Genomic DNA, 26,154 nt, shown 5'->3' with positions numbered 1-26,154 from the left:
GATTCTAGGTGGTTCAATACTGAATTTTCCTGGTTGACTGAAACATTTCAAAGTAAGTTAAAGAAAAAATGGCAGTTCTTAGTTTTATTATAATAAACTCAGTATACTTTCTCACAAAAAAACAAACCGAAATGCTTGACCCTTGGGTGCACACCTTAAGTGTTTGCCTCAAATTACTTAAGAAGCAAAATTAAAAAAAGAAAACACACAGAAGCTTGCAACTACATTTATTAGAAAAATATTACTACTTGGAAGTTCCCTTCTTTAAAGGTTGAAGATTTGCTCCAGGCACTGTTTGTTCTGTTTTCACCAAACTCCCCTCAACATGGCAGGAACCCCAGCTCTCTGGATGTGCACAGGCCAAGGGATGGCCGGGTTCCACCGCAAACCCAACCCAAGGCACCACAGTGAGTCCTGAGGCAGCCCTGTGGAAGCTGGGCCTCTTCTCTGTGTGCAGGTGGCTGTGGAGCTGGCGCAGCTGGGGAGGTGAGACACAGGACTCCTGGACAGTCACAGCCATCAGTCCAGCTTGCCCGTGGAGCTCGCCCTTCACCTTTTCTTCACAAACTTCTTTCTGGAAGCATTGGGATTTAACCGTCTCCTCCCGGCTCCCAAGGTGCTGTCTCGGACCTGCAGGGTAGCTGACCGGCTGGAGATGTCGTTCTCTGCAAAGGGAGACACCCCAGCTATGTAGTCAGGGGCAAACACATCAGTCTTCTGCCTGGCCTTCCGGGAGAGTCGCAGCTGAGGGAAGCGCTGGTCCTCAGTCAGGTGAGGGTTGACGGCGTACTTGCCCCCTTTGGGAGTAGGGAGTGAATACTGCAAATAAGATGAGGAAAGGCCATGAGAAGCTCGGGGATTCGTATTCACACACATCACATCCTGTTAACATAAAGCTTTCCTGACAACTCTGCACGTAGGCAGGCGACACCACCGGAGCCCACTGTCACGGCTTCCCGTGCACTGCACACATGACACGCATCCTCCCACTTCACCCCACCTCACAGGTGAAAAGCCCAACATGACATTTTGACTACACACACCCTCAGCTAAAGACAAAGAATTACACAAAAACACAGAACTCTGGTAAGCTGGTACCATTTTCACAATGGTATAGGTTAGCAATTCTGAAATAACTATATGTACTCCAGCTGAACAAGTCATTATGGAAAACGGCGTTATCAAGTGTGTTATGGATACAAGAGGGAGGGCTAGAATGAACTCTCTGGCTGAATTGAAACTGATGTTATAAATTCAATTTTTAATACAGATAAAGAAACATTAATATGTGTATTACTATACAATATGTCCCATCTCTGTCCACTGTGGGCCAAGAATTAATGACCCCTAGGACAATGAGCACACCCAGTGCCCTGATCTTTGCTTCTAAAAACTATTCTCCATAAAGACGACCCAGAGGGACTTCCTGGTGGTCCAGTGGTTAAGAATCTGCCTTCCAATGCAGGGAATGTGGGTTTGATCACTGGTCGGGGAACTAAGATCCCATATGAGAGGAAAAGAATGAAAGAAAAAAAAAAAAGGACGACCCAGAGCTCTTTAAAGAAATGGCTGACTCCAGGGCACAGGCAGGAGTTATGAGAGTCGGAACAGCTTGCTGTGCCAGAAAGTAAAAGTGTTCAAAGAATAATTGGGACACATCAAAAAGACTTAGAAGCCAGCCTGAGGGGGCTCCATGCACAGTTTGAGCATCAAAATAATGACAGCAGTGGACCATAGCCTATAGACTACAATAAAAATTCATGAGACCATACTCATCATAAAAAAATATATGGGATGGGCTTCCCTGGTGGCGCAGTGGTTAAGAACCCGCCCACCAAAGTAGGGTACATGGGTTCAATCCCTGGGCCGAGAAGATCCTACATGCCATGGAGCAACTAAGCCCGTGCGCCACAACTACTGAGCCTGAGCTCTAGAGCCCGCGAGCCACAACTACTGAGCCAGTGTGCCGCAACTACTGAAGCCCGCACACCTAGAGCCTGTGCTCTGCAACCAGAGAAGCCACCACAAGAAGCCCATGCACCACAACCAAGAGTAGCCCCCACTTGCTGCAACTAGAGAAAGCCCATGTGCAGCAATGAAGACCCAACGCAGCCAATAAATAAATTAAAAAAAAAAAATCTTTAAAAAATAAATAAATGAATGGGAAAGTTCCTCTTTACAACAGAATGCCAAGTAATAAATATAGAAGAAATGATGGAATTAGAAAATCACCATTTGGCAACCTTCATTGTAAAAACTGATTCAGACAACTTTAGCCAGTAAAAGTTTGATGAGAAACAGTATTCACACAGTATCAGACTATCTTTCTCTAAGTTACTCATTAATTATAAATAATAACCTTACAGGAAATTTGATAATCTTGGTTTTGGTAATTATATTGTGATTACACAAGAAACTGCCTTAACTAAGTGATCAAGTTATTACCAGCAGTAAACTGGACAACTAATTATCATTTACCCCGACAGGATGCACTGGGAAGACACAGCATCATTTCTGGGTGTTCCTGCCAAAAAAACACAGCCCAAATCTAACCAGGAGGAGACACCTGACAAACTCAAGGTAAGGAATAGTCTACAAAATAACTGCTGTGTACCCTTCAAAACTGCTAAAAAATGTCAAGGTCATTAAAGACAACAGACTTGAGAAACTACTTCAGTTTAAGAGTCTAAAGTGCCATGACAATGAGATGCAATGTGTGATCCTAGACTGCATCCTGGACCCCCAAATCCCCTTCTTTGGCTGTAAAGGAAGTTTTTGGCAAAGTCTGAATACAGTTCATAGGTTAGACAGTAGTGTTGAGATAGTATTAACTTCTTGGTTTTGGTAATTGTATTATGCATGGGTATGAAAGATAAAGTCCTTGTTTCAGGAAACACAAGTATCTAAGGGCATCATTAGTTTACTCTCAGATGGTTTAGGGGAAAAGAAAAATATATAAATGATAAAGCAAATGTAGTGAACAATTAAATTGGGAAATCTAAGTGAAAGGTAAATGGGAATTATTTGTACTATTTTTGGCCACTTCTCTATAAATCTAAAATTATTTCAAAACAGAACGTTTAAAAGAAATAATAAATCCATCTCACACGTTAGTGGTATCCGCCACACCTGGAGAACTCAGTGCCAGGTTGGCTACACTCATACTCGCCTGTCTCTCAACCCTTCTCTCCTAATTCCTCAAAGCAAATCCTCCCCACTGTCTATCCAGCCCAGGACTCTCTCGGGCTGAGCATTTACACAGCCTTCCCTTGTGGTTCTTGAAGCTTCTAGAAATTCTGCCCATCCTCAAACTCCCACACAAATCCATCCTGCAAACAATCTCCCTCTTGGTGACCCCACATGTATTTGGCCCTTGTTATTTACCGTGTGGAATTACTGGTTATTTCTTAGATTGCAAACTCCTCAGAAACCTCACAGGGAAGCTGAGTTGTGAGCTCTCCCCATCTGCCTTGGTCCCTGGGTCACAAGCTTCAATAACCATCTTGCAGAAACCAGGACGGTTTGTCTGTCTTCTCTAATCATTTTGAACCTGGTGCTAAAAGGTCTCGCTTGCCCAACCTGAGCCCTGACGTTAAGCGAGTGGGAGTCACGCTACTCACCCGGAGGCCCCGGGGATTCAGCACCTTAGGGTTGCGGGAAAAGTGCATGTGCAGGGTTCCGTCGTCGCTGACGGTCACAGACACCTTCTTCAGCGTCTTGTTTCCACAATGTGCGCAGAACACTCGGCTCATGTCAGATGTTGTCCTGGAGACACAAAGGAGATGCATCACGCTAGAGCCACAGGCAGCAAACTCCGTCCCTGGAGTGCAAGGTGAGCCTCGGGCCTCAGAGGAGGAGGAGACACAAGACATGGGGACAGACTTAACTGCACTGCACAGGTCCCAGACCAAGGTGGCAGGGCTCCCACAGCAAAGGTAAATGATACAAGTAGCAAGTCAGTAAGAAAGAAAACTGAGTAGAATGTTGTTACAGTGTTGTTACAATAACCATGAACTCTGCACTGAATTTTATCAGCCATCAAAACAACCCTAGGAGGTTGGTTTATCTCCATTTTACACATGGGGAAAGGGAGGCAAGGTAAGCTAGGTGCTCAAGGTCATAGCGCTAGTAAATGGCGGGTATAAGCCCAGGGAATCTGGCTCCAGAATCAGTGCTCTTACCACCACTATACTTTCTCAAGCCATACCATCTCACATTATTACAGCTATTACTGAATATCTTGTCCCCAAGTAGCCTGGGTGTTAAGCCAGGAGGTGGCTCTGGAGGTGCTGAGGACTCATTAATGCTTCATACAGGAAACACCATCAAAGCTGCTATGACTGAAGGCTGTGGGTGCTGAGGCCAACCCTCAGGGCTTGCCTCTCTCCTACCCCGTCAAGCCCCAACAGTGGACTCTGAACAGGAAAAGCTGCTGCTGTCGAGGACCAAGCAGGAGCCCTTGTGTCTGTCCTTGAGGACTTGTCCCTCAATTCCCAGTGGTCAGGACACAAGAGCTGCGTGAAACTGCCAGAGAAGCTGAGCACTTTCCCAAAGTCTCTGCGAGTGAACTAAGCCCTCTCAGCCGGGGCTAGGAAACAATTATTAGTGCAAGAAACTGTCCAGTCACTGGGGCTAAGCTAACAAGAACGGAGAACATTTCCAAGTGTTTCTAAGAACAAATGTTAATTTGAGGAACTTTGAGAACTTTTGTAACAAAGGACGATGGGGGAAATGAGATTTCATGAAGCAAAAAAAGCTGTCATGAGCCTGGCACATTTACACACTAAAGATTCGCACAAATGCAGAGGCAGTTTTGAGGAGTGGCTCCCTGGCAGACCAGTAAAGCACGGTGACAGGGCTGGGCTGCGAGTCATGTGGGGGAGCAGGGCTCCATCCAGGCTACTCCACCTTCAGTGGAACAGCACTAGGGATCCAGGGAGAGACACCTTACTGCTTCGGAAGGCAGTGCACACAGGCCTCTGCAGTAAGGGGCTCCACCAGATGCCCGGCACTGTGGCTACCACGTCTAGACTGAACCTATGGAAAGGCTGGAAGCCACCAAGTTCCCAGGGCCATGCTTCATTCAACAGCTGGACTGCAGTATAGTCTCTTCCATCCAATCAGACCTCTGGGATCCGAAGGCCTCTCCACACAACACCAGCCCCCACCATGAGACGAACCAATTCACGAGGCAGAAAAGAAATGGGGGGGAGGGCATGGGCAACGAACTGAGCAGTTCACCTGAACGGAGCACTTCCTGTGTGCCAGACACACACTCTTTTAAGTGACGATCTCCCTAGTGCCTCACAACCACCTTTCTAATTTTACATAAGATGAATCTGAGGTACAGAGAAGCTGACCAACTTCTGCAAAGTCACACAGCTAGTAGGAGATAGAATCTGGATTTGAACCCATGTAGTCTGGATCCAGAGTCCACTTTTTTTTTTAATGGATAATTTCAAACATAAAGGAAACCAAAGAGCACAAGGAACCCCATGTACCTGTCACCCAGCTTCACCCCTACCCCCACCCATTCCTCCCACTGGTTTTATTTCAAAGCAAATCCTAGCTATCACCCATCCATAAAGATTTCAGCACTTACTGCTAAATGACTAGGGTTATTTGCTCCAGAACCCACACCCTTAATCCTATGCTACAAAGACAAGGACAAAACACATCCCCCCTGGCTTTGCCAGTGGGAAGTCACTGGCCACCTCTGTCCCAGGAATTTCACTGCCCTGGTGCGGGCAGAACCTGGTCCAAGTAGGAATGATGAGGTGGAGGGAACACCTGTACACAAGGCAAGGCTCTCCTTCAAGACGTCTGTAGAAGGTTTAGGAAGAGAGCAGTGTTCGACAGAGGGCCCCGGGCCTGCACTATGGGCTACGTACTTGAAACAGCCATGGCAGCGCAAGATGTAGCTCCGGGCCTCGCGGATAAGCATGCCGTTCACAGCCAGCACATGCAGCCCCATCTGGAGCAGGACGTTCTGCAACCAACAAGTTAAAGGGGAAATGAACTCATAGCAAAACCAAAGTTTTTTTTAACATCTGCAAATCACAGTTAAAAGAACGTCACAAACCCTGGTGTGGCTCATAAAGGGCTTCTGTTAAAGAAAAGTAAGCTTAGGATGCCTCTCAAGATGTGTAAACTAGGTCAAGGACCCAGATTTCTCTTATGTCAAGTGCCGTGAACTGGGATCATCATTTTGCCAAGCTCCCCCTCCCCCCCCATTAGCAATCTCTCTTAACAGAAACATTTATTGTGTCAGAGCAAATATATTTATTTCTGGACTGGAAACCTCTACAGTCTCCAAAATACTTAACCGAGCACAGAAAGTTACACATGCTGAAAGAAGAGCAGCAACAGATCATGAGTAGTAAGCGTTAGAAACTTAATATACTACATACATTCTGTCAGTATACTGATTCCCTAACCTCCAAGCAAAACTAACACCAAAGAGCACAGGCAAAGTTTCTAAAGCAAGGAAGAGAAGCATTACACAACAGCTCTGTACACACCCCCAAACCTCCGAGGGTCCACTGCCCATAACTAACATGACACCAAGCCCAGGGCTGGCCGACGCACATCCACCCACCTGCATGGCGAAGTCTGTAGTCACACAGCCGACCCGCACGTCCTTCGGGACAGCACACTGCTCCATCTCCTGCTGGATCTGCTTGATGTTGCTGGGGGTGATCCACCCACCCCCGTCGCCATCACTGTCATATTCCTTCCTTTCTTCAAATTCATTCTCTTCATTCTCCTCCTCACTTGGAACATCCCCGCCTTCGTCAATCTGAAACGTTAACAGAATTCAGACCCCGCCCACAGGAGCAGCTGGAGCCGCTAGTTTGCTGTCATCATAAAGCAGGGCCTTACCAGCAGGGCCTGCAGTTCATGATCAATATTAGGCAAAGGGTTTCTCCAGAACACAAAGGAACTGAATTCTGTGTCCTCAGGCTCACCAGCTGGGTGTCCATGTTCTACTTCTACTGTTCCTCGTGGGGGTTTAGGCTGAGGTTAAAAGAAAAATAATTTTAAAAGCTGAAAATTGAGAGGGTTATAGATGAAATGCCATATGATATACCAGCCAGATCAGACAGGGCTGGACAAACTATGGTATTTGTCTATGTAAATTTCGTTTCCTATAAACAGACAATTTGTGGAGATCTGACATGTAGCAGAAAAGAGGATGAAGAGCCCGGCCCATCTAAGAAATTACCTTTGAGGGCAGATGGAAACCAGAGATGTGTAGAGGAGTTTCTGGGTGCTGAATCGATGAACTCACTTTAACCTTTACAAAGAAAAGAAAAAAGTGACAGCTCTAAGCGAAAAAACACATGTTGAAAATTCAACATGGAAGAGTAATTTAAAAAACAGAAAACAAAGTATTTCCCCCTAGTTATTGAAATAAAAGATATTCATTTTTTTTAAGTTGGAAACTGAAAAAAATATATAAAGAATTATTCAGGGATTCCACTACCACCAAATAACCACTTTAGGACATTTCTTTTTTTGTCCCTAGACATAAAGCTTTAATGAACATCATTATGTGTAAAACTTGGAAGTAACTTTGGTTATATCCTTAGGATAAATGCCTAAGAGTGGAATTGCTGGGTCAAGAGACAGACTGTTTTAAAGCTTTTGATACAAAACAGCTAACTCCTGCCCAAGACTGCAGGAAAGGGCAATTTGTGGGTATCTCAAATTGACAGATGCCAAAGCAGAAACCCAGCTCAGCCACAAAGTCAGAGTTTATGTAAAACTATTCCCTTCACTCTCACCACCCCAAAACATTCTGGTGACACACAGAAGTCTCTATTTTAGGCATCACTTTTAGACGTTTTGGACTGGAGGACTCTAAACCTGGTTGAAAACAAGTGAAGGCAGTTCCAACTAGAATACAAACATGAGCCCACTACAGTTTTGATGACTTTAGACAGCAGAGATCAAGTAAGTCTTCATAAACACTACTTGAAATTACTTATTACAGTATAAGGTTCATTATCTTCCAAAATCCTCTGGCCTGGAAACAGTCAGTGGGGGCCAGGCACAAAACCATTAGTCTCTTCAACTTAGCCAAGCCACGCAAGTCCCTAAAAGCACAACAGGAACTCACAATTTTGAAGGTAGCAAGAGTTGAAAAAATGGTAAGCATTTAAAGTGTTCTTTCTTGCTTGATCCTGGAAAGAATTCTATTTTTTAAAAAGTTGTGAGAATATAGTTGATTTTTACTCTTTCTGCATTTTTAAATTTAACCAACCTTACCAAGAACCTACAGGTCAACACTGAGACACATTTGCTAATTGCAATGTATGAGCCTTATCTGGATCCTGATCCAAATAAGGAAACTATTAAAAAATTTATAAAATAATTGAGAAATGTGAACACAGACTGAATAATCTGCTAATATCAGGGAATTACCATTAATTTTGTGTGGGTATAATATTGGTTTTATGGTTATTTTTTTAAGAGACATACCTTATCTTTATCTTTAGAGACACACCAAGAAATATCTATGACTGAAATGATGTCTGAGTTCAGAATATTCAGGGCTGGGGGTGGGCAGAGATGAAAACAGATCATGAATTGACAACTGTGGAGGCAGAATGATGGGGACACTGGGTCCATTATATTATTCCCTCTACTTCTGTACATCTGATAGTTCTCATGATAAAAAAGTTAAAACAGATAAAAGCAACAGTCCTTCTGATTTACCTTTTCTGGTTCTTGTTTTAGGTGAGAAACCCCAACAAACTCTGCTTCCAACTGGTAGGTAAGTGCCAGTATTTGGATATCTGTGGCAGAGAGGCTGGGATAGTCTCCAGTTTTCTTTGAAAACTCAGTCACTGTAAACAAGAGATTCCAAACTTTAGTTAAAAGCAAAGAGCCATATGACCTTGGATGACCATAATGAAAGTATGAAAAGAACTTAGGATCAGTATCGCAAGAAAAACCTGTTAACACTTTCATCCATTTCCTGATCTTTTTCTACTCATAACTGAAACATTTGTATTCTCTATCACCAAGATTCATGCCAGTTAGGTTTACGGTGATGTCCTTATTGAGTGCAGATGAAGGAACAAAGTTAATAGAAAGTCAACAAAAGTTAGCATAATATTTGCAAATAATGAGAGCTCCTTATCCAGGCTTTGGTATTATGTTAGAATAGAAGGTCTTTTCTCTCCCAGAAATAAAATCCTTTCATTCTAACAATCCATGTTAATAGAATGGATGGTCAGATTCCAAAATGGGATGGAAAGTTGATTCAACCAATGGTTGTCTATTATGAAACAATATTGGGTTGCTCTGTAACAAATATCGGACAGCCTTTGTATGTAAACCCACCCCAACAAGAAAACCCACACCCCTATTTAACACAAAGTAAACTCAAGCTGTTGCTATTGTTATTCTCCTGAGACATCAATAACAAACACATACAATAATATTTTGACACATTAACAGAAAGATGTCTTCTACTACACTAGCACAAGGAACAATAAGTATAAGGCTCACATTTCCTAAAAATGCAGCTATTAATTAACAGCAGCTAAAATTTATTAGGCACTTACTATGTACCAGGCACTGTATTAAAAACTTTTCATTTTATCCTTCAGCCAAATCTTTTAAATTTTTAAAAATTTAAGTATAGTTGATTTCCAACGTGTTAATTACTGCTGTACAGCAAAGTGATTCAGTTATACATATACGTACATTCCTTTTTAAAATATTCATTTCCATTATGGTTTATCATAGTACATTAAATATAGTTCTCTGTGCTATACAGTAAGACCTTGTTGTTTATTCTATACTTAAAAAACTTTCATCTGCTACCCCAACCTCCCACTCCATCCCTCTCCCAACCCCCTTCCCCTTGGCAACCACTAGTCTGTTCTCTATGTCTGTGATTCTGTTTCTGTTTCAGATAGGTTCCTTTGTGTCAGTTTAGATTCCACATAAAAGTCATATGCCTCTTTCTCCTTCTGACTTCACTTAGTATTATAATCTCTAGTTGCATCCATGTTGCTGCAAATGGCATGATTTCATTCTTTTTTATGGCTGAGTAGTATTCCATTGTATATATGTACCACATCTTTATCCGTTCATCTGTCAATGGACATTTAGGTTGTTTCTATGTCTTGGCTATTGTGCATAGTGCTGCTATGAACACAGGGGTACATGTATCTTTGTGAATTACTATAGTTTTGTCTGGATATGCCCAGGAGTGGGATTGCTTCAGCCAAATCTTATGAATTAGAGTACTATTAGTATTTCCTCAGAAAAATTAAGTAACTTGTCAAAGATGACACAGCTAGGATGTTGGAAAGCTAAAGAAGTCACAAATAGTGTAGGTAACAACATATCCATTATCAGTCTTTAAACTCTAAAACACTTCCAACCACCTGGGTCCTTTCCTGGGTAGGATCATTGCTTTGATCCCTAACAAGAGAAACACGCTGACTCCTAAGCCAACTGAGAGTTGTTTAGTTTTCTTTCAGGACTAATGTAAAGCCTAAAAGCCATCCCTTTTTCTGACTTGAGGCTGGTCTCCATATCCAAAACAGTCATCACTCTTACCTACTGAAAAGAAATGGGCGACAGTAAGAGATCTGGTTCTTCTAGTTTTAATCCAAACAAACTTACTGAATACTTACAAAGCGCTGGACACTGTGCTGAGTGACATTATGCCTCATTTAATGCTCCCAGCAACCCATTTTACAGACGAGGCAACAGAGGCCTAGAGAGTCTGCGTAATATACCCAAGGGCGCATAGCTAGTAACTGGCAAGGCCTGGCTGACTCATGACCCAGAGAGCCTCTCTCCCATCACGGTCTCCTAGACCGAGCAGTTCCTAAATCAACTCTGATAAAGTATCCAGACTCCAACTAGCACCAGAGCAGGTTCGGTCAGCCACCCGAGAACCCGCTTCGCCAACAACACCGGGCAAAGGCACTCACCCAGCCGCACGTATTCCGGGAAGGGCTCCCTGAAACGTAGCTCGTAGGGCAGGACGGCGAGCCGCCTGCGCGTGGCCTTGTCCCGAATCTCGCTGACCACATCCCGAATGGTGTAGATGTTCTTCCCGATGTCCTGCGGGGAGATCGGCCCAACTAACACCCGCCCGCCCCACGCAACGCGCCGCCCGATTTCCCGAGCTCCTTCAGGGGCCCCCAGCCCAGACCCCGCTCCCCTCCGCCGGAGCTTCCAGTACCTGCAGAGCCGCGTCCCGAAGAAAAGCCCCGGCATCCGCTACAACGTGCTCCACCGGCGCCATCTTGGCCCAACGAGGCCAGAGCGCGCAGGCGCACGCACCTTGTTCCCTCCCCTCCCTCCCAAACCCGGCCTGTGGAAGCCGGCAAGGGCCGCCGCCAGTAAGCGGCGTCTCCTGGCGGTGGCGCCCGCAATCCTCCGGATCAGGGCTACCCGCGCGCATGCGCGACGCGGCCGCCAGCCCCGCCTGGGAGGTGTGGGCGGGGTCAAGCCTGGGGAGGGGCGGGGAAGGCACCCGAACAAATTCGCTTTGCGCCTTGTTTACGCTTAAGTGCGAGTAGTCTGTATTAGTTTCATTGTTAAGGGTCAGTCAACACAGATGACCTGATTTAAAGATCATAGCAACCCTATGAAATAGGTACTATTTTACAGGCAAGGAGTAGCTGCTCAAGAATACTAGGCCCAGCTAACGTGGGTAGTTAGTGGGCGTATCAAGATTAACCCTGAAACAAACCGACCCAGAGCCGCTTTCTTGCCGCTGTGCCACGCCGACCGCGGCTTGCGTACTTACCCCCACTTCATTTTGGGCAACTTGGGGACAGGATCGCTCTCTTGTTTACCTTAATATCTTACCCCACTTACATAAGCAAGGCTCATAATTCCTTGCTCAGATTCCATAATTATGAGATCTGGTCTGTTACAAATTCATGCTGGCGAATTTTGGCTGAATGGTGACTTGAGTTTTCAGGCATCCATCTCGGGCGGTGTTGAGTTATTCTAAACTTTCTTTGTCAAGTCTTCACTCCAGTTTTTACCCCTTGATTACAATTTATCCATCGTACCTCCAAAAATTGTTCACTGCCTTGGGGGCTCTTCTCCAACAATTGCCCAGATCCCTCTTCCTTCCTCAAATGTGTCGATTTTTTTTTAAATTTTCACTTATTTATTTATATGCGGTATCTTAGTTCCCCAACCAGGGATTGAACCCGGCCCCAGAAATGAAAGGGCCGAGTCCTAACGACTGGACAGCCAGGGAATTCCCAATCCTATCAGTTTTTTTTTTTTTTTTTTGTTCTTATGTCTCAACATTTTCAGTTTCTCCGCAGAATTTTACACTGCTGACCATATTCTCTTTCTGGACTGTCTCTCCTTGCCTCACTTTGGTAATACATCACTATCCTGGTTCCCCTGCATCTCTGATGATTCTCACCCTCCTTTACTGCACTCTCTTCTGCCTTGCACATGGGGCACCCTCCACAGAACTGTCTTGGCCTCTGTGTCTAAATTTTCTCCTTCACCAATACTAGCTATCCTCAAAGCTTATCACAATTATCGCATTATAGGAATGCCTCCAGAATCTACAGGTCAAGTTTCTCTTTATTCCCTAGCCTAGCCTTTTACTCACATCTTTCTGAAAACTTTTGGCATCTTCACTCAGGAGGAAGGTTAAAACTAAGGTAATTTGCTCTCCTGCCCCCACTTAAACTTTCTTCACTGATTGAGTTCCTATTTTCACGAATGGCATTACCAAAAAAGGTAGCAAGGTAAGAATCTCTGAGTCCTTTTTATTCCCACTCTCACCCCGTTACTCCTCTTGCTAAACTTTATTGATGTCACTTCTGAAACATTTTGAGGTGCCTGGGTCCCCTCTCCATTCATTTCCATTACTCTAATTAAGTTTTTATTTCATGCCCAGAAAATATAATCCACTCAACACTAATATTCCTATCTCTAATTTCTTCCTCAATTGACTGCTCCTGTTCCCTAAAAAGGGAGGGAGTGTATAGAAACCAGACTCCACCATAAAAGAGGTTTATTGAAGTTGGTAATAATTCTGTAGACACTAGGGTGAAGAATGATCTAGATCAGTGTCCTCAAACTTGAGTGTGAATCAGAATCACCTGGAGAGCTTGCAAAAACTAGATAGCTGGGGTTTCTCCTCAGTTTCTGATTCAGTAGGTCTGGTCAGGGTGGGAGAATCTGCATTTCTAATAAGTTCCAGGTGATGTTGATGCTACTGACCCTGGGTCACACTTTAGAACGACTGATTTAGGGGAATAGCCAGGAAAAGAAAGATCAGGCTTTGAGCCATTCATTTTCTAGTAAACATTAAAAATACTTGTTAATATAAAAGGTTTCTTGACACTTTGTACCTTTTGTCATTTTTTTGTAATACTTTAATCCCTTTTCCATTTCCCTGTAACACTAGTCTTCAAGTCCTCTGAAGCCTTAGAAGAACTCTTATTTAGTGAACAAACATGTATTGAGAGCTAACTTTTACCACCATGATTTGAGTGATATATCAGCTATGAACAAAGTGATATTTTGTTTAGTGTCTAGAGGCACCTTCAAGTTTATGACTTTGGAGCTGGATCTTGAAGGATGAGTGGGGCAAAGACGCTGAGGTATGAAAGTCCAAAGGGAGTGTTCAGGGAGTTGAGGATAGTGCTTGTGGTAGCACAGGGTGTCTGGGGAAAGGTTCTCTCAGAAGTGAAGTGAACCCTGAAACACTTCGATTTTTTGAACCTCCTTGTTTTTTTAAAAAGTGAAGAAATCTCAAACATTATTATGAAATTATGGTCACTTGAAACAGTTTACCTTAACAAATTAACACTTTCAAACATATGTAGAAGGACTCCATGTATAACTTATTTGGAGGTAATGACAACTTTTACATGTGAGGCCCTTTATGAGAGAGAGAGGTCTTGCTTGTGTGCCAGTGAATATCTGACTTCACTTCCAGGACTGGAAAATGTACAGGCTATAAAGCTATATGCTTAACAGTGGGGTAAAGGAGTGAAAAACTTGATGCAGAAGAAACACTACATGAAATCAATAAGTATCCCTAGAATTCCTCTGGACTTTCCCAGGAGTGTCCTTTCTTGTCTCTGCCTTTGCCCTTGTTTTGTCTTCTGCCTGAAAATTCTGCTGGCCAATCCCTGATTACTTGGATTCCAAGAAGCAGCTCTATTGTTCCCTTTGTAAACTGGTCCTCATTACCCAAATCAGATTTTTCTCCAAGGATCGCTTTGAACCCTTCTTTCTCACCATACTGAAGACTCTTCAATTCTATCACTCAATGAGCAGTTATTACTTCTGCTTTGCATTGTAGTTAATTGTGTCTTCTTTAAGTAGGCTAGAAGTCAGGGACTGTGTTTTTAGGGGTCTTTTTCCTTAAATGAACATTTCAATTTACTTTTTTTAACTTTTGCAGTGCACTTTCATGATGACATATTTCAGATTTTTTGTGTCTTTAAAAAAAAATTTCCTATATTGTAGGACCTACAGCAGTGAGTTCAGTGCTCAGTAAATGTTAATGAAGACTATTCGTTCAACAGATTATTTAAAGAGGCCTCCTATGAGCCAGACACTGCTTTGGGAGCTGGGTTATAGCTCCTGTCTTCATAATTGTTGTAGTGGGAAATAGATTATATATATACACATACATATTCATGTGAAAGTAAGTGCTAAGTTGAGGAAATATGGAGAGAAAAAATAAAGCAGGAAGGGGCTGGTGGGAGGGGAAGGAAGAGATGAGTTGCACTGTGATCAGGAAAGACTTCACTGAAAGGGACAGTTAAGCAAGCATCTGAAAGAGGTGGGGGGGGTGAGCCAACCGACTACCTGGGGAAAGAGCTTCCTGGCAAGAGGGAAGAGCAAGTCCAAGGGCCCCCAGGCCAGAGTGGCTGAAGCAGGGTACTGAGTGACAGAGTAGACAAAGATGAAATAAACAAAGGGCAGGGGTGGGAGGGACCACGTAGTGCATTTATAGGTCAGGTATATTACTCCTTTAATACACAGTGAAAGGCTGCCTTGCCTAGTCCCTTTTTCCTTTCTGGTAAACACCTACTCAAATACCACCAAATCAAAGAGGCCTCCCCTAATTCCCCTAGAATAGAATTAGTACAACTCCCACCAATGTTACTAGAGAAATTTTAGTAGTTTTATAGAGAGAAATTAAGGTGTTAAGAGAGGGCTGTAGCTCCTTGAAAGGCCATCTCCTGGATGGATTTGGAATGGGAAAAGTAGAGACTAAACACTCAACCAGTTTAATTTGTATGTGTAACAGGATCTATCCGAACTGAAAGACCCAAAAATAACAAAATAATTAGTGCATAGTGCTTAAGGCTAATTAGGTGATTAGTATTAATTTTAGTTAACAGTGATTAAGAGTGAAAAATTGAGCCTTCATTCAACTTGTCAAAGCTGAAGTTCTCAACCATCAGTAAAGAATATTGATTTAAAATGTTTTTTCTAATTCATAAAGTTCTATCTACTCTGTATATTAAGGAAATAGGGGTTAGTTTGGTGTGGTGGGGCATTTTATGGATCCCAGCAAAGGTTTTGGAGCTTTTCTACCTTTGCTTTATGTCACAAGAACAGGCGTTCCACAAAGGTTACTTTTGTGTTTCTAGAGCCTAGAACCGTGCCTGGTACATAATAGGCTTATGATTGTCAGACAAAGCAAATTAAAACACAAGATGCCCAATTAAATATGAGTATCAACAAGTAGTTTTTTAGTATAAACATGTACTGTACCAGGCAGTATTTGGGGGCACACCTACGTATTAACGGTTGTTTATCCAAAATTCAAATTTAACTGGGTGTCCTGTATTTTTTCTGGTAACCCCGAGTTCCATAAATATCTGCTGCCTTAATTGATTGAACGCCTCCTCTCACCTGTAAAATGGGGCTAAGATAGGCCCGCCCTCGGAGTTGATGGGAGGAGTAAATGAAGCGCCTGGCACTCAGCGAGCCCTCAATTTATTTGATTGCTCGGGGACCATCTAGCGAGTGGAAAACCCTCCCACTTTCAAACATACAACGGATAAGAAGGACTTCTGGCCAGAGGTCCTCAGTTCTGGCCTAGGTTGCACACACCTGCAGCCCGGCCAGCCTCTTCCGGGTCAGGTGACCGCGCCTGGTCACGTGACCTGGCCCGAGTGCCGTCGCTGGAAGGCGGAAGTGGGAGAGGAGTTGGGCGCCGCCTCTGTGGCCGCGGCAGGTAGCGAACACCGGCGCTGGGGGCACGGCGGGCGGGCGGGTGTGCGAGGACGTCCGGGGGCCGCGGGCCGCGCGGGGTGAGCCGGGGGCGGCGCGGCCTGGGCGCCGGGGGGCGGCGGCTTCCTGTGGGAGGGGCCTGGCGCGGCGGTTCCGGCCTCCGAGGAGGGGTGTCGCGGCTCCCGCCCGAGCGGGGTGGGCGCGTCGCGGGCAGTGCGCGGGGGCTGCTCTGCGGAGGGCACGAGGCAGTCATGGGTGTAGCGGCCAGCAAGTCCTCCCGGAAGGGGAAAACATCTTAGGTCCCAGGGATGAAGAGGAGTGACCTTTGTGGAGGGATCGGGACAGGAGGGAGGGGCAACTTGGAACTGAGTTGGAATGGGTCGCCTGAGAATGGGCGAGTGACCTGGAGGGAAACAAGGAGAAATCAGGAAGAAGATGCAGCCTGAACCGCACCTGAGAGTCTTTTCCTTCCTTCCTTTTTGGAAATGATTGGTACCCGAGACTTTGATTTTGGTGCCATTCTGTTTTTAAACTTCAGGAGGGATCACAGAATCTTGATCATCCTACTTTCGTCACACCCACTTAGTGCTGCTTGGGGGTTTCCACTTCTTGGGAGCCTAACCCTTCAGATCGTCTTTCTTTGAGATTTTCTCAGATCAGATCAACTTCTAGGCTTAAAAAAAAAGTGTGGGCACTTTGCTCTGGCCATAAAATGGCTTTTAGTACTCTCTTGAGCAAGACCTAATCCCAGCATTACCTCCCCAATACAGAGGCTACTGTAACGTGGGACAGTACTACACTACTTTATGACTTTTCCTCTTTCTTCATTTTAAATTATTCAGTTTCCTTTACCATGTGACTGCTTATCTTGACAAACTGTAACTAGGTAGCATGACTGAGAGGTCTGTGTTTTGCTCCTTAGAACTATGACCTGGATCATGATTTTGAGATTAAATACCTGTGCTAAAGCTGTTCATCCTCTTTTTCTTCGTGTTGACTAACATTTGCAAAAGTGGAGTGAATTTCACAGATGTGGCGTAATTGGAGTGGATATTCAAACTGGACATTCACAGGAGCCAGAGTTGTATTGGGTTACAAGCAGGAAAAAAAAAAGTACTTTGCTAACACATAATGAGTTCAGATTTTTGGAGTACTTGACAAACATTTAAAAATTGATTTTTTTGTGGCAGCTCTGTGAGTTGGGTTGGGAATGTGTTGTTCCCATTTCACAACGAACAAAAGACCTAAGAGAGAGGACTTGATGTTTTGACGGTTGTTTGGTTTTTCTCTTGTCTACTGGTCTCTTTCTCCCTGCTAGGCTGCAGATTCCTCAAGGGCAGGGTTCATATCTTATTGGCTACTAGCCTAGTGCCAGCATGTTATGGGCACTTAGTGTTTGGTGAATAAACGAATTTCTAAAGGTCACAGACCCGTAAGTGGAGCACAAGAGATTTGAACCCGAGTCCTGGCTCTTCTCTTGTCAGAGGAACTTGCCATTTTCTCTTATTGGTCCATGTGAAAATGATGGGCAGGAGAAAAAGGCTTGGGTTGGCTTCTCAGTCTCCTTTATGTAATGACTACTTTCCCAATTGCAAAGAGCTTATGACAGCGTCTCATTTAATCTTCTCATTTAATCTCGTGAAAGTTGGAATTGTCCCTATTCTGCAGATGAAGAAACTGAGGCTTGGTGAAGTTCTTGCTTTAGAGTCTGGAAGTAGTGAGTGACTGAGTTGGAGCTCATGCCCAAGCCTTTTATCCTTAGACCTGTTCTTTTCCATTTATAGAAGTAACATAACATTTTATTTTAAAATGTTTTTTCAAGTGTACAAAGTGTGACATTTTAAGGGAGAAAATAGTACAGGTTACAGCAAAATTTATGAATATGGAGTGTAACTGAAGTTTAGAAAATTCTGTGCTATACCATAGCTGCCTCCTCCTGGGAAAACATTTTTTTCATTCAGTGAATATTTAGAAGTACCTAATCTGTGCTAGGCATTGTTCTAGAGTTGCATTGTCCAGTATGGTGGTCACTCTTCAGTGTTGAGCACTGGGGATAGGCTATGAATATAGAATACACACCAGATTTTTGAAGACTTAATGTGAAAAAAAAAAAAAAGATAAACTATCTCATTGATTTTTTAAAAATATCATAATAAATGATACATATAAAAATATGCTATAAATGATAACATTTAAAGTTTATTGGGTTAAATACAATAGGCTTGAAATTTCCTCTGTTTCTTTTTAGTTTTTTAAGTGTTTCCTAGAAAATTAAAAATTATATAGGGCAGTGCTATTCTGAACACCAGGACTGTAGTACACAAGGAAAGCAAAAACCCCTGCCCTTGCGGATCTTAAATTTTAGTGGGGAAAAGCACGATAAACAAATTAACCAGGTAAAATGCACATTACGTTGTAATAAAAGGAGGCAGACAGGATGTGGAGTCTTGGCTGGCATTGCAGTTTTGAAGAGGGTCCTTCGAAAGTCTTCCTGAGAAGGTGATGGTTGAGCAAAGATCAGAAGGAGCTGAGGGAAGGAGCCGTGTGGCTTAATGGGGACACAGTGGTCCAGGTAGAGGGAAGAGCAAGCTCAAAGGCCCGAAGGAAGGACCATCCCTGGTAGGTTGGTGGGCCTGCACAGAGGCCACTGTGGCTGGAGGGGGTGAGTAAGGGGGATGGAGAGGATGAGGTCAGAGAGGCATTGGGGTTAAAGGGAGAGATGGGCAGGTCGTGGAGGCCTTGCAGGCCATTGTGAGGATGTTGATTTTCACTGGCCATTGGAGGCTTTTGAGCAGTGGAGTGGACACATTTTATCCTGCCTTTTAGCAGGCTCCCTCTGGTTACCTTGTGGAGAAAGCAAAGAAGAGCAAAGTAGAAGCAGGGAGACAAGTTTAGAGGCTCCTGCCGTGATCCAGATGAAGGGTGAGCTGGGTGGTATTGATGGAGGTGGCCAGCACCTGTCGGGCCCTGGATGTATTTTGAAGTACAACCAACAGGGTGTGTGGAGGTGGGATGTGAGAGGAAGAAAGGAGTCACGGCAGTGCCGCGATGTTTGGCATGAACATCTGGAAGAATGGAATCGCCATTAACTGAAATGGGAAGACTGTAGAAGGATCAGGGCTGGGGCTCAATTTTGTTCACCCTGATTGTAAAATGCCCAGTAGGAATCCAAGTGAAGGTGTCATGGGCAGTTGGATGGGGAAGTCTGGAGCTGGGCTGGGCTGGGGATGTACGTGTGGAAGTGGTTGGCATGAGGGTGGTATTTACAGTTCAGAGACTGGACGAGGTCACTTATTGTGTAATGTGGATTCAGAGCTGAGACGAGTGCTTCTTGCTAGAAGTTAAATTTTGAGACAAAAATCTCCGTTTATACTATTATACTAGTAGGTATTGTAAATATAGCAAAGCATTGTAGTATATCTTGGTGAACTTGGTTTTCTGTCCTTTTCATTCTTCATTTAAAGACCCTTTTGAAAAGCACAAGCTAATGGGTTTCTTTTCTTCCTAAGGAGGCTACTCTTCCAAGCGTGCATCTTTGTAGTGCCAATGAAGTCATTTTGAGTCCCAGTTTTTGGAATTAGTTGGGCTTTCTGGGTTGGTATCCAATTTAGAGACCTCCAAGAAGGATGGGAAAGAGACAGCCTGGAAGGATGGGTAATGGCTTTTTAATGATTAAAATGTTGGTTCTACCTAACATGTATTGAATGCATGTTGTTGCCAGGCATCCTGCTGTTTTATAGATTTAAAACAAACAAACCTCACTGTGGTGAAGTGACCCTCGCATGAGGGCATGTAGCTAAGACAGGGAGAAGCTGGCATTTGAATCTTGGTCTTCTGAGCCCAGATCTGATGCTTCTGTCAGTAACATATGTGGCAGTGGACGCATGAACATCAGCTTCCACTGGAATCAAGTCAGTGAGCGGCTTTTGAGTGACTTTGGGTCACTTCAAACTATTATAGACTCTGGAATTTCTGAGAGATAGGGACAAAAGGGAAGATCTTGTTTCTCTTAAAAAGAACCAACTGGGGACTTCCCTGGTGCTCCAGTGGTTAAGACTCCGCACTCCCAATGCAGGGTTCGATCCCTGGTCAGAGAACTAGATCCCGCATGCTGCAACTAAAGGAGCCTGCATGCCGCAGCTAGGACCCGGCGCTGCCAAATAAATAAATAAATATTTAAAAAGCCAACTCAGTATTTTTTGAGAAGGTTGCAGTCCCCTGCTCCTGCCTTTCCCCCAGCAGCTTGAAAACAAATATTGAGTGTTTTCTGTCAAGTATTCATCACTACTTCTAGGAAAATACCAAATGTCAAGACTTTGTGGCCTTGACCTAGGGCAGATCCTCTTTCTCTCTGTGTCACCCATGCCTTTTGTTTCCCGTTTTGTTCTTAGAACTGCTTTCCAGTCTCTGTCTCTGTCTCTCTTTTTTTTTTTTTGTCTGCACCATGCAGCATGTGGGACCTCACTTCCCCAACCAGGGACTGAACCCAGGCCATGGTGGTGAAAGCCCGGAATCCTAACCACTAGGCCACCAGGAAACTCCCCAGTCTCTTTTATTACTAGCTTATAATTCCACTGTGCTTCAAATGCTGTGACCTCCCATGTCCCTCCCTCTCTCTTTTTATGTGCTTGGTGTTTGTATGGATGGCATGTGGCCACCTTCAGTTCCTTTTGATTGTTTTTCAAAGTGGGCCTTCAGAGAATGGAAGGTAACTCAATGCTGGACAGAGGAAAGAGGCCAAGAAAGAAGCATTAGTGTTGGAAAAACGTGAGAGGGTGGAGGAAAGGAGGAATCTTTTGAACAAACCCTTTTCATCCACATCTTTCAAGAAGTGGGTACAGGGTGGATCTGGACTTACAGATAAGAAGCTCTGGCTATTTCTACAGCAGCCTAATTGAAAATAAAACCTTGGTGCTGGGGAGTCGTTTTTGCTCTTTCCTGCCTCATCTGCTACACAGGTTCTTTCGTCTCAAGATCATTGTTCAGTGATTTGTTGACTCAAAGCTGGGTCAAGAATTTCAGGAATCTCAGCACCTAGAATTTCAACATCAAGAAGAACAAGTTTAGCTTGTAGTAGTACTTGAAGAGCGCTTAGTATTTGCTGGCTGCTTTACCTGAACTCATTTATTACCTACGATCATCTTATAAGGCAAGTGCTACCATCAGGGTCATGTCACAGATGAGGATACTGACATATAGAGAGGATGAGAAGTAACTCATCCAGTGCCACTCAGTGGCTAGTGACTGGTGAAACCTATTTGTTTCCAAGAGATTTACTGGTCTGAAAGGTTCTTGCCGAAGTTGGGTGATAAGAATACTCAGGTACTTCAGATTCTAAGAACTGTCACTTGCTAAATCTGACACGTGGCTGCTTTCTCCTGCCAAAAGCTCTTTGAGGATTTATGTAATGGGGGTCTCTTAGATCAAGATATCTGAACTCCCAGAGGGCAGGGGCCCCGTGGCATTCTGTTTTATCTTTCCAGGGCCTGGCACAGAGTGGGGTCTGTGAGCACCTGTTGAAAGACTGACTCTGGCTCAGGGCTGGACAGAGCAAATCAAAGGGGTCTGAAAGAGGTAAAGTCAGAAGGCTGGCTGCCCTGTTGCTGCAGGTGCCCTTGGCTGTCATAGTCCCCTGGCTTCAAGAATCGAGAATTCCCTGGCTGTCCAGTGGTTAGGACTCGACACCACTGCGGTGGCCTGGGTTCAGTCCCTTGTCGGGGAACTAAGATCCTGCAAGCTGAGTGTTGCGGCCAACGAAAAAAGAAGAATCAACCCATGCTAATAAGACAGATGTTGAGTTGTCCATTGACTGATGAATGGACAAACAAAATGTGGTCTGTCCCTCCAGAATCGGCAGCTCCATAGAGACAGAGAGTAGGTCAGTGGTTAAAGGCTGGGGAGCAAAGAGGTATGAGAAATGACTGTTAATGGGTGTGAGGTTTCTTTGGGGCGATGAAGATGTTCCAGAATCTGATAGTGGCGATGGTTGTACAACTCCATGAGTGTACTAAAGCCTACCAAATTGTATGCTTTAAAAGGGTGAACTTATGGCATGTGATTTATGTTTCAACAAAAATGAAAAATAGGGACTTCCCTGGTGGTGCAGTGGTTAAGAATCTGCCTGCTAATGTAGGGGACACGGGATCGATCCCTGGTCCGAGAAGATCCCACATGCCACGGAGCAACTAAGGCTGTGTGCCACAACTACTGAGCCTGTGCTCTAGAGCCCGTGAGCCACAACTACTGAAGCCTGTGTGCTTAGAGCCCATGCTCTGCAACAAAAGAAGCCACCACAGGGAGAAGCCTGCACACCGCTATAAAGAGTAGCTTGTGCACCACCACATGGAGTAGCCCTTGCTTGCCGCAACTAGAGAAAGCCAGAGCACAGCAACAAAGACCCAGTGCAGCCAAAAAAAAAAAAAACAAAAAAGACTCAACCATGTCCCCTGTGTTCTGTCCAGGTCAGGAGGAATTTGGCGCGGGTGACAACAGCCACCATCCTTTATTTTCTGGCTGCCACGTGTTATTCAGCTTCCTCTATTTTTCCCAGTTGAATATGTTGAAAAGTAATCTCCCTGCTTTTTTGATCTCAGGCATTTCAAGTATTTTAACCAAAAAGGACTATGATAGATCTTTGTTGTCTTTCTGGATGCCTCTGGGAACTCTGAACCAGACAGAGGTGGACCCTTGAGATGCTTAATTTCTCTAACAAGAAGGACTCAAGAAGTACTACCCTAGAGAATAGTTTCTTCTCTTTTCACAGCCAGTGGATTACAGGCAAAGAAAGTGTTTTTTTTTTTTTCTTTTTTTTTATTTCTTTTTTTTAAATTTAAAAGTAAAGGTATAAGGGCACTGTTTCTTCCTTTTGGGGCAGAGCTGGTAAGCCCCCGGCAGCTGGTAGTTGAGGTTGTACCATAATCTAACTCTGAGCTGAGGGCAGCTACCCTTCTGGTTGTGAGCCCAACAGTGGTACCCATGCAGGGCCTGGGGCATGCCTGTGTCACAGGAAAAAGGAAGAAATCAGAGAGAAGGAAGGCCCTAGCAAAGCAGAAAAGGAAAGAGAGGTGAAGAGGAGGAGGAAAATGGTAAAGCTTTCATTTGAAGACCAGAGAGAGGCTACCTGTTACTCTTCTCTTGTGGCCCTTCTTGCTTCATTCTGTCACTTGTCATTAAAACAGACTATTCTCAAATTCTCAAAGGCTAATCAATTGTATTGTTAGTAGTGGCATCAACAAATTGTTTTGACTAGTGTATGAAAGATACTTGTTTTTAAAAAAATAATGAAATAAAACATAATGATACATTTAGGATTCTGTTTTGTATCTAGTGTCAAAGTTAAGAAACAGACGACAATTTCAGCAAGACCACAGCCCCCTGTGACTGCAGGAGTTATTTCTTAAGGGAGCTTACAGGTCCAGTTGGATGTGAGAGTTGAGCACCTCAAGGATGTGTTGTTGGAAGAGGCCTTCCAGTTTCAGCCTGATGTCATGAAATCCACATCTAAAAGTCTTTGTCGCTGTGTTAATTTCCAATTCCTTATGTGTTTAACAAATTATCACAAACTTGATGCTTTAAAAGAACAGAAGTTTGTTCCCATATAGTTCTGGAGGCCAGAGGTCCGAAATCAAGGTGTCAATTGTGTCAGCAGAGCTGAGGTCCCTCTGCACTCTAGGGGAGAAATCCTACTTTGCTTCTTGTAGTGGCTTTGGGCTTTTGTTGGTTTGGGGTTTTGAGACGCAAATCTCAGCCGCAGTCTTTTTTTTTTTGGTTGCACAGCTTATGAGATCTTAGTTCCCCACCAGGGATTGAACCTCGCCCATGGCAATGAAAGCACCAAGTCCTAACCACTAGACCACCAGAGAATTCCCTCAGCCCAAGTCTTCATGGCCTTCTTCCCTGCGTCTCTGTCTTCTCTCTTTTGTCTCCTATAAGGACACTGGGCCAACCCTAAAGAATGGTCTCATCTTGAGATCTTAACTTAATTACATCTTAACTTAATTATATCTCCAAATAAGGTCACATTTACAGATTCCAGGGGAATAAGCACCTAGGCATATCTTTTGGGGACCACAGTTCAACCCACTACAATAATTAAATGTAGACAGGATACTCTTATAGAAATTAAATAAGGATATCATCCTATGACCTGATATGAAGAGAACATTTTTCCTGTCTCAAATTTAAATTTTATTTATGCCCCAAATAACATATGGACATAGTTTAGAAAGTCCAGTAGCATTACATGGCTTAGAAGACAGTAGCACTTCCTTGTTTCACTCCTTTTTTACTTGATTCTTGTCCTGTAGAGTCAGTGACTTAACTCATTGAGCTTTTTTCTGGTATAGACTTCTGCATCTTTAAATGGCATCCTTATACTGTCATTTCTTAGCTTGTCAGTTTTTTTTTTTTTTAATTGAAGTATAGTTGATTTACAATGTTGTATTAGGTTCTGGTGTACAGCAGTGATTCAGCAGTGTGTACACACACACACATATATGTATATTCCATTATAGTTTATTATAAGATATTGAATATAGTTCTCTGTGCTATACAGTAGGACCTTGTTTATGTATTTTATTTTTTTAATTTATTTTTTAAAATAAATAAATTTATTTATTTATTTGCTGCATTGGGTCTTCATTGCTGTGAGAGGGCTTTCTTTAGTTGCGGCGAGCAGGAGCTACTCTTCATTGCAGTGCGTGGGCTTCTCATTGCAGTGGCTTCTCTTGTTGAGGAGCATGGACTCTAGGCACAAGGGCTTCAGTAGTTGTGGTGCTTGGGCTCAGTAGTTGTGGCTCGTGGGCTCTAGAGCACAGGCTCAGTGGTTGTGGCACATAGGCTTAGTTGCTCCATGGCATGTGGGATCTTCTCGGATCAGGGCTTGAACCTGTGTCCTCTGCATTGGCAGGTGGATTCTTAACCACTATGCCACCAGGGAAGTCTGGGTCCAGGTTTGATCCCTGCTTGGGGAACTAAGATCCTGCAAGCAGTGTGGCCAAAAAAAAAAAAAAAAAAGTCTTTTTTCTCCTGTCTACCATCTTCTTTTTCTTTTGCTTCTATTTTTTAGAATATGTTCTCACTTTATCAGCTTTGTTTCTGCTATGAGTACTGTCCTTTCTAAGAGCAATTTCTTATTCTTTGAATCAACCAACCAATAAACTTCCCTCCCTCCCTTCCTTAAAAATTACTTTCTGTTCCTGTTTCATGGGTGCAACATTTTCTCTTACCTCTCTGAATTGTTTCGAGGTTTTCTCTAACCTTGGTTGCATTTAACTATGAGTTAAAAAAAATTGAAATATAATTCATATACCTTAAAATTCACCATTTTGAAGTGTTTAATTCAGTGGATTTTAGTATTTTTACAAAGTTGTGCAACCACCACCAGTATCCAATTCCAGAGTATTTTCATCACCCAAAAGAAAACATGTACCCCTTAACAGTCACTCTGACCCCCACCCCTCCACCCTGGACAACCACTAATCTACTTTCTGTTTTTGTGAATTTGCCTATTCTAGATAGTTCATATAAATGAAATATAGTAACTGGGCCTTTTGTTCTGGGTTCTTTCATTTAGCGTAATGTTTTCAAGGTTCATCCATATAGCAGCATGAAACAGTACTTCATTCCTTTTTATGGCCAAATAATATTCCCTTTTCTGGCTATACTACATTTTGCTTATCCATTTGTCAGTTGATAAACATTTGGGTTGTTTCCACCATTTGGCTACTATGAATAATCCTGCTATGAACATGTGTCCAAATTTTTTTGTGGACACGTGTTTCAGTTCTTTTGGATATGTACCTAAAAATAGAATTTCTGGGTCTTATGGTAATTCTGTGTTTAACTTTTTGAGGAACTACCAAACTGTCCCAAAGCTGCTCACCATTTTTCATTTCTTGCCTGCAGTGTATGAGGATTCCAATTTGTCCAAGTTCTGGC

The 26,154-nt window shown here is 43.6% G+C and overlaps 2 protein-coding genes across 3 annotated transcripts in view; one reads left to right on the top strand and one right to left on the bottom strand.

Moving 5' to 3' along the window:
• The window catches only part of WWP2 (WW domain containing E3 ubiquitin protein ligase 2), a 175,748-nt gene that overhangs the window by 21,256 nt on the left and 128,338 nt on the right, over positions 1-26,154 (top strand). The window contains exon 1 of one of the 2 annotated variants that reach the window (XM_057713660.1): positions 16,104-16,219. The exons of the other annotated variant lie outside the window; for it this stretch is intronic. The gene's annotated coding sequence lies outside the window, so the exon portion shown is untranslated. Of the gene's footprint in view, positions 1-16,103; positions 16,220-26,154 lie in introns of those variants that run through there. 2 annotated transcript variants of the gene reach the window in all.
• NOB1 (NIN1 (RPN12) binding protein 1 homolog) lies at positions 211-11,375 on the bottom strand. Its single transcript, XM_057713663.1, has 9 exons — positions 11,216-11,375; positions 10,962-11,094; positions 8,722-8,852; positions 7,226-7,297; positions 6,883-7,017; positions 6,599-6,799; positions 5,892-5,989; positions 3,621-3,765; positions 211-819 (listed from the first exon to the last, which is right to left on the bottom strand). Exons 1-9 carry the CDS (start codon positions 11,276-11,278, stop codon positions 550-552), a joined length of 1,248 nt encoding a protein of 415 aa, XP_057569646.1. The 5' UTR covers positions 11,279-11,375; the 3' UTR covers positions 211-549.

This window comes from Hippopotamus amphibius, chromosome 16 (genome assembly GCF_030028045.1).
Source record: "Hippopotamus amphibius kiboko isolate mHipAmp2 chromosome 16, mHipAmp2.hap2, whole genome shotgun sequence".
Lineage (NCBI taxonomy): Eukaryota > Metazoa > Chordata > Mammalia > Artiodactyla > Hippopotamidae > Hippopotamus > Hippopotamus amphibius.
Note: the sequence above shows the minus strand (reverse complement) of the source record. Positions and strands in the feature narration are given on the sequence as shown.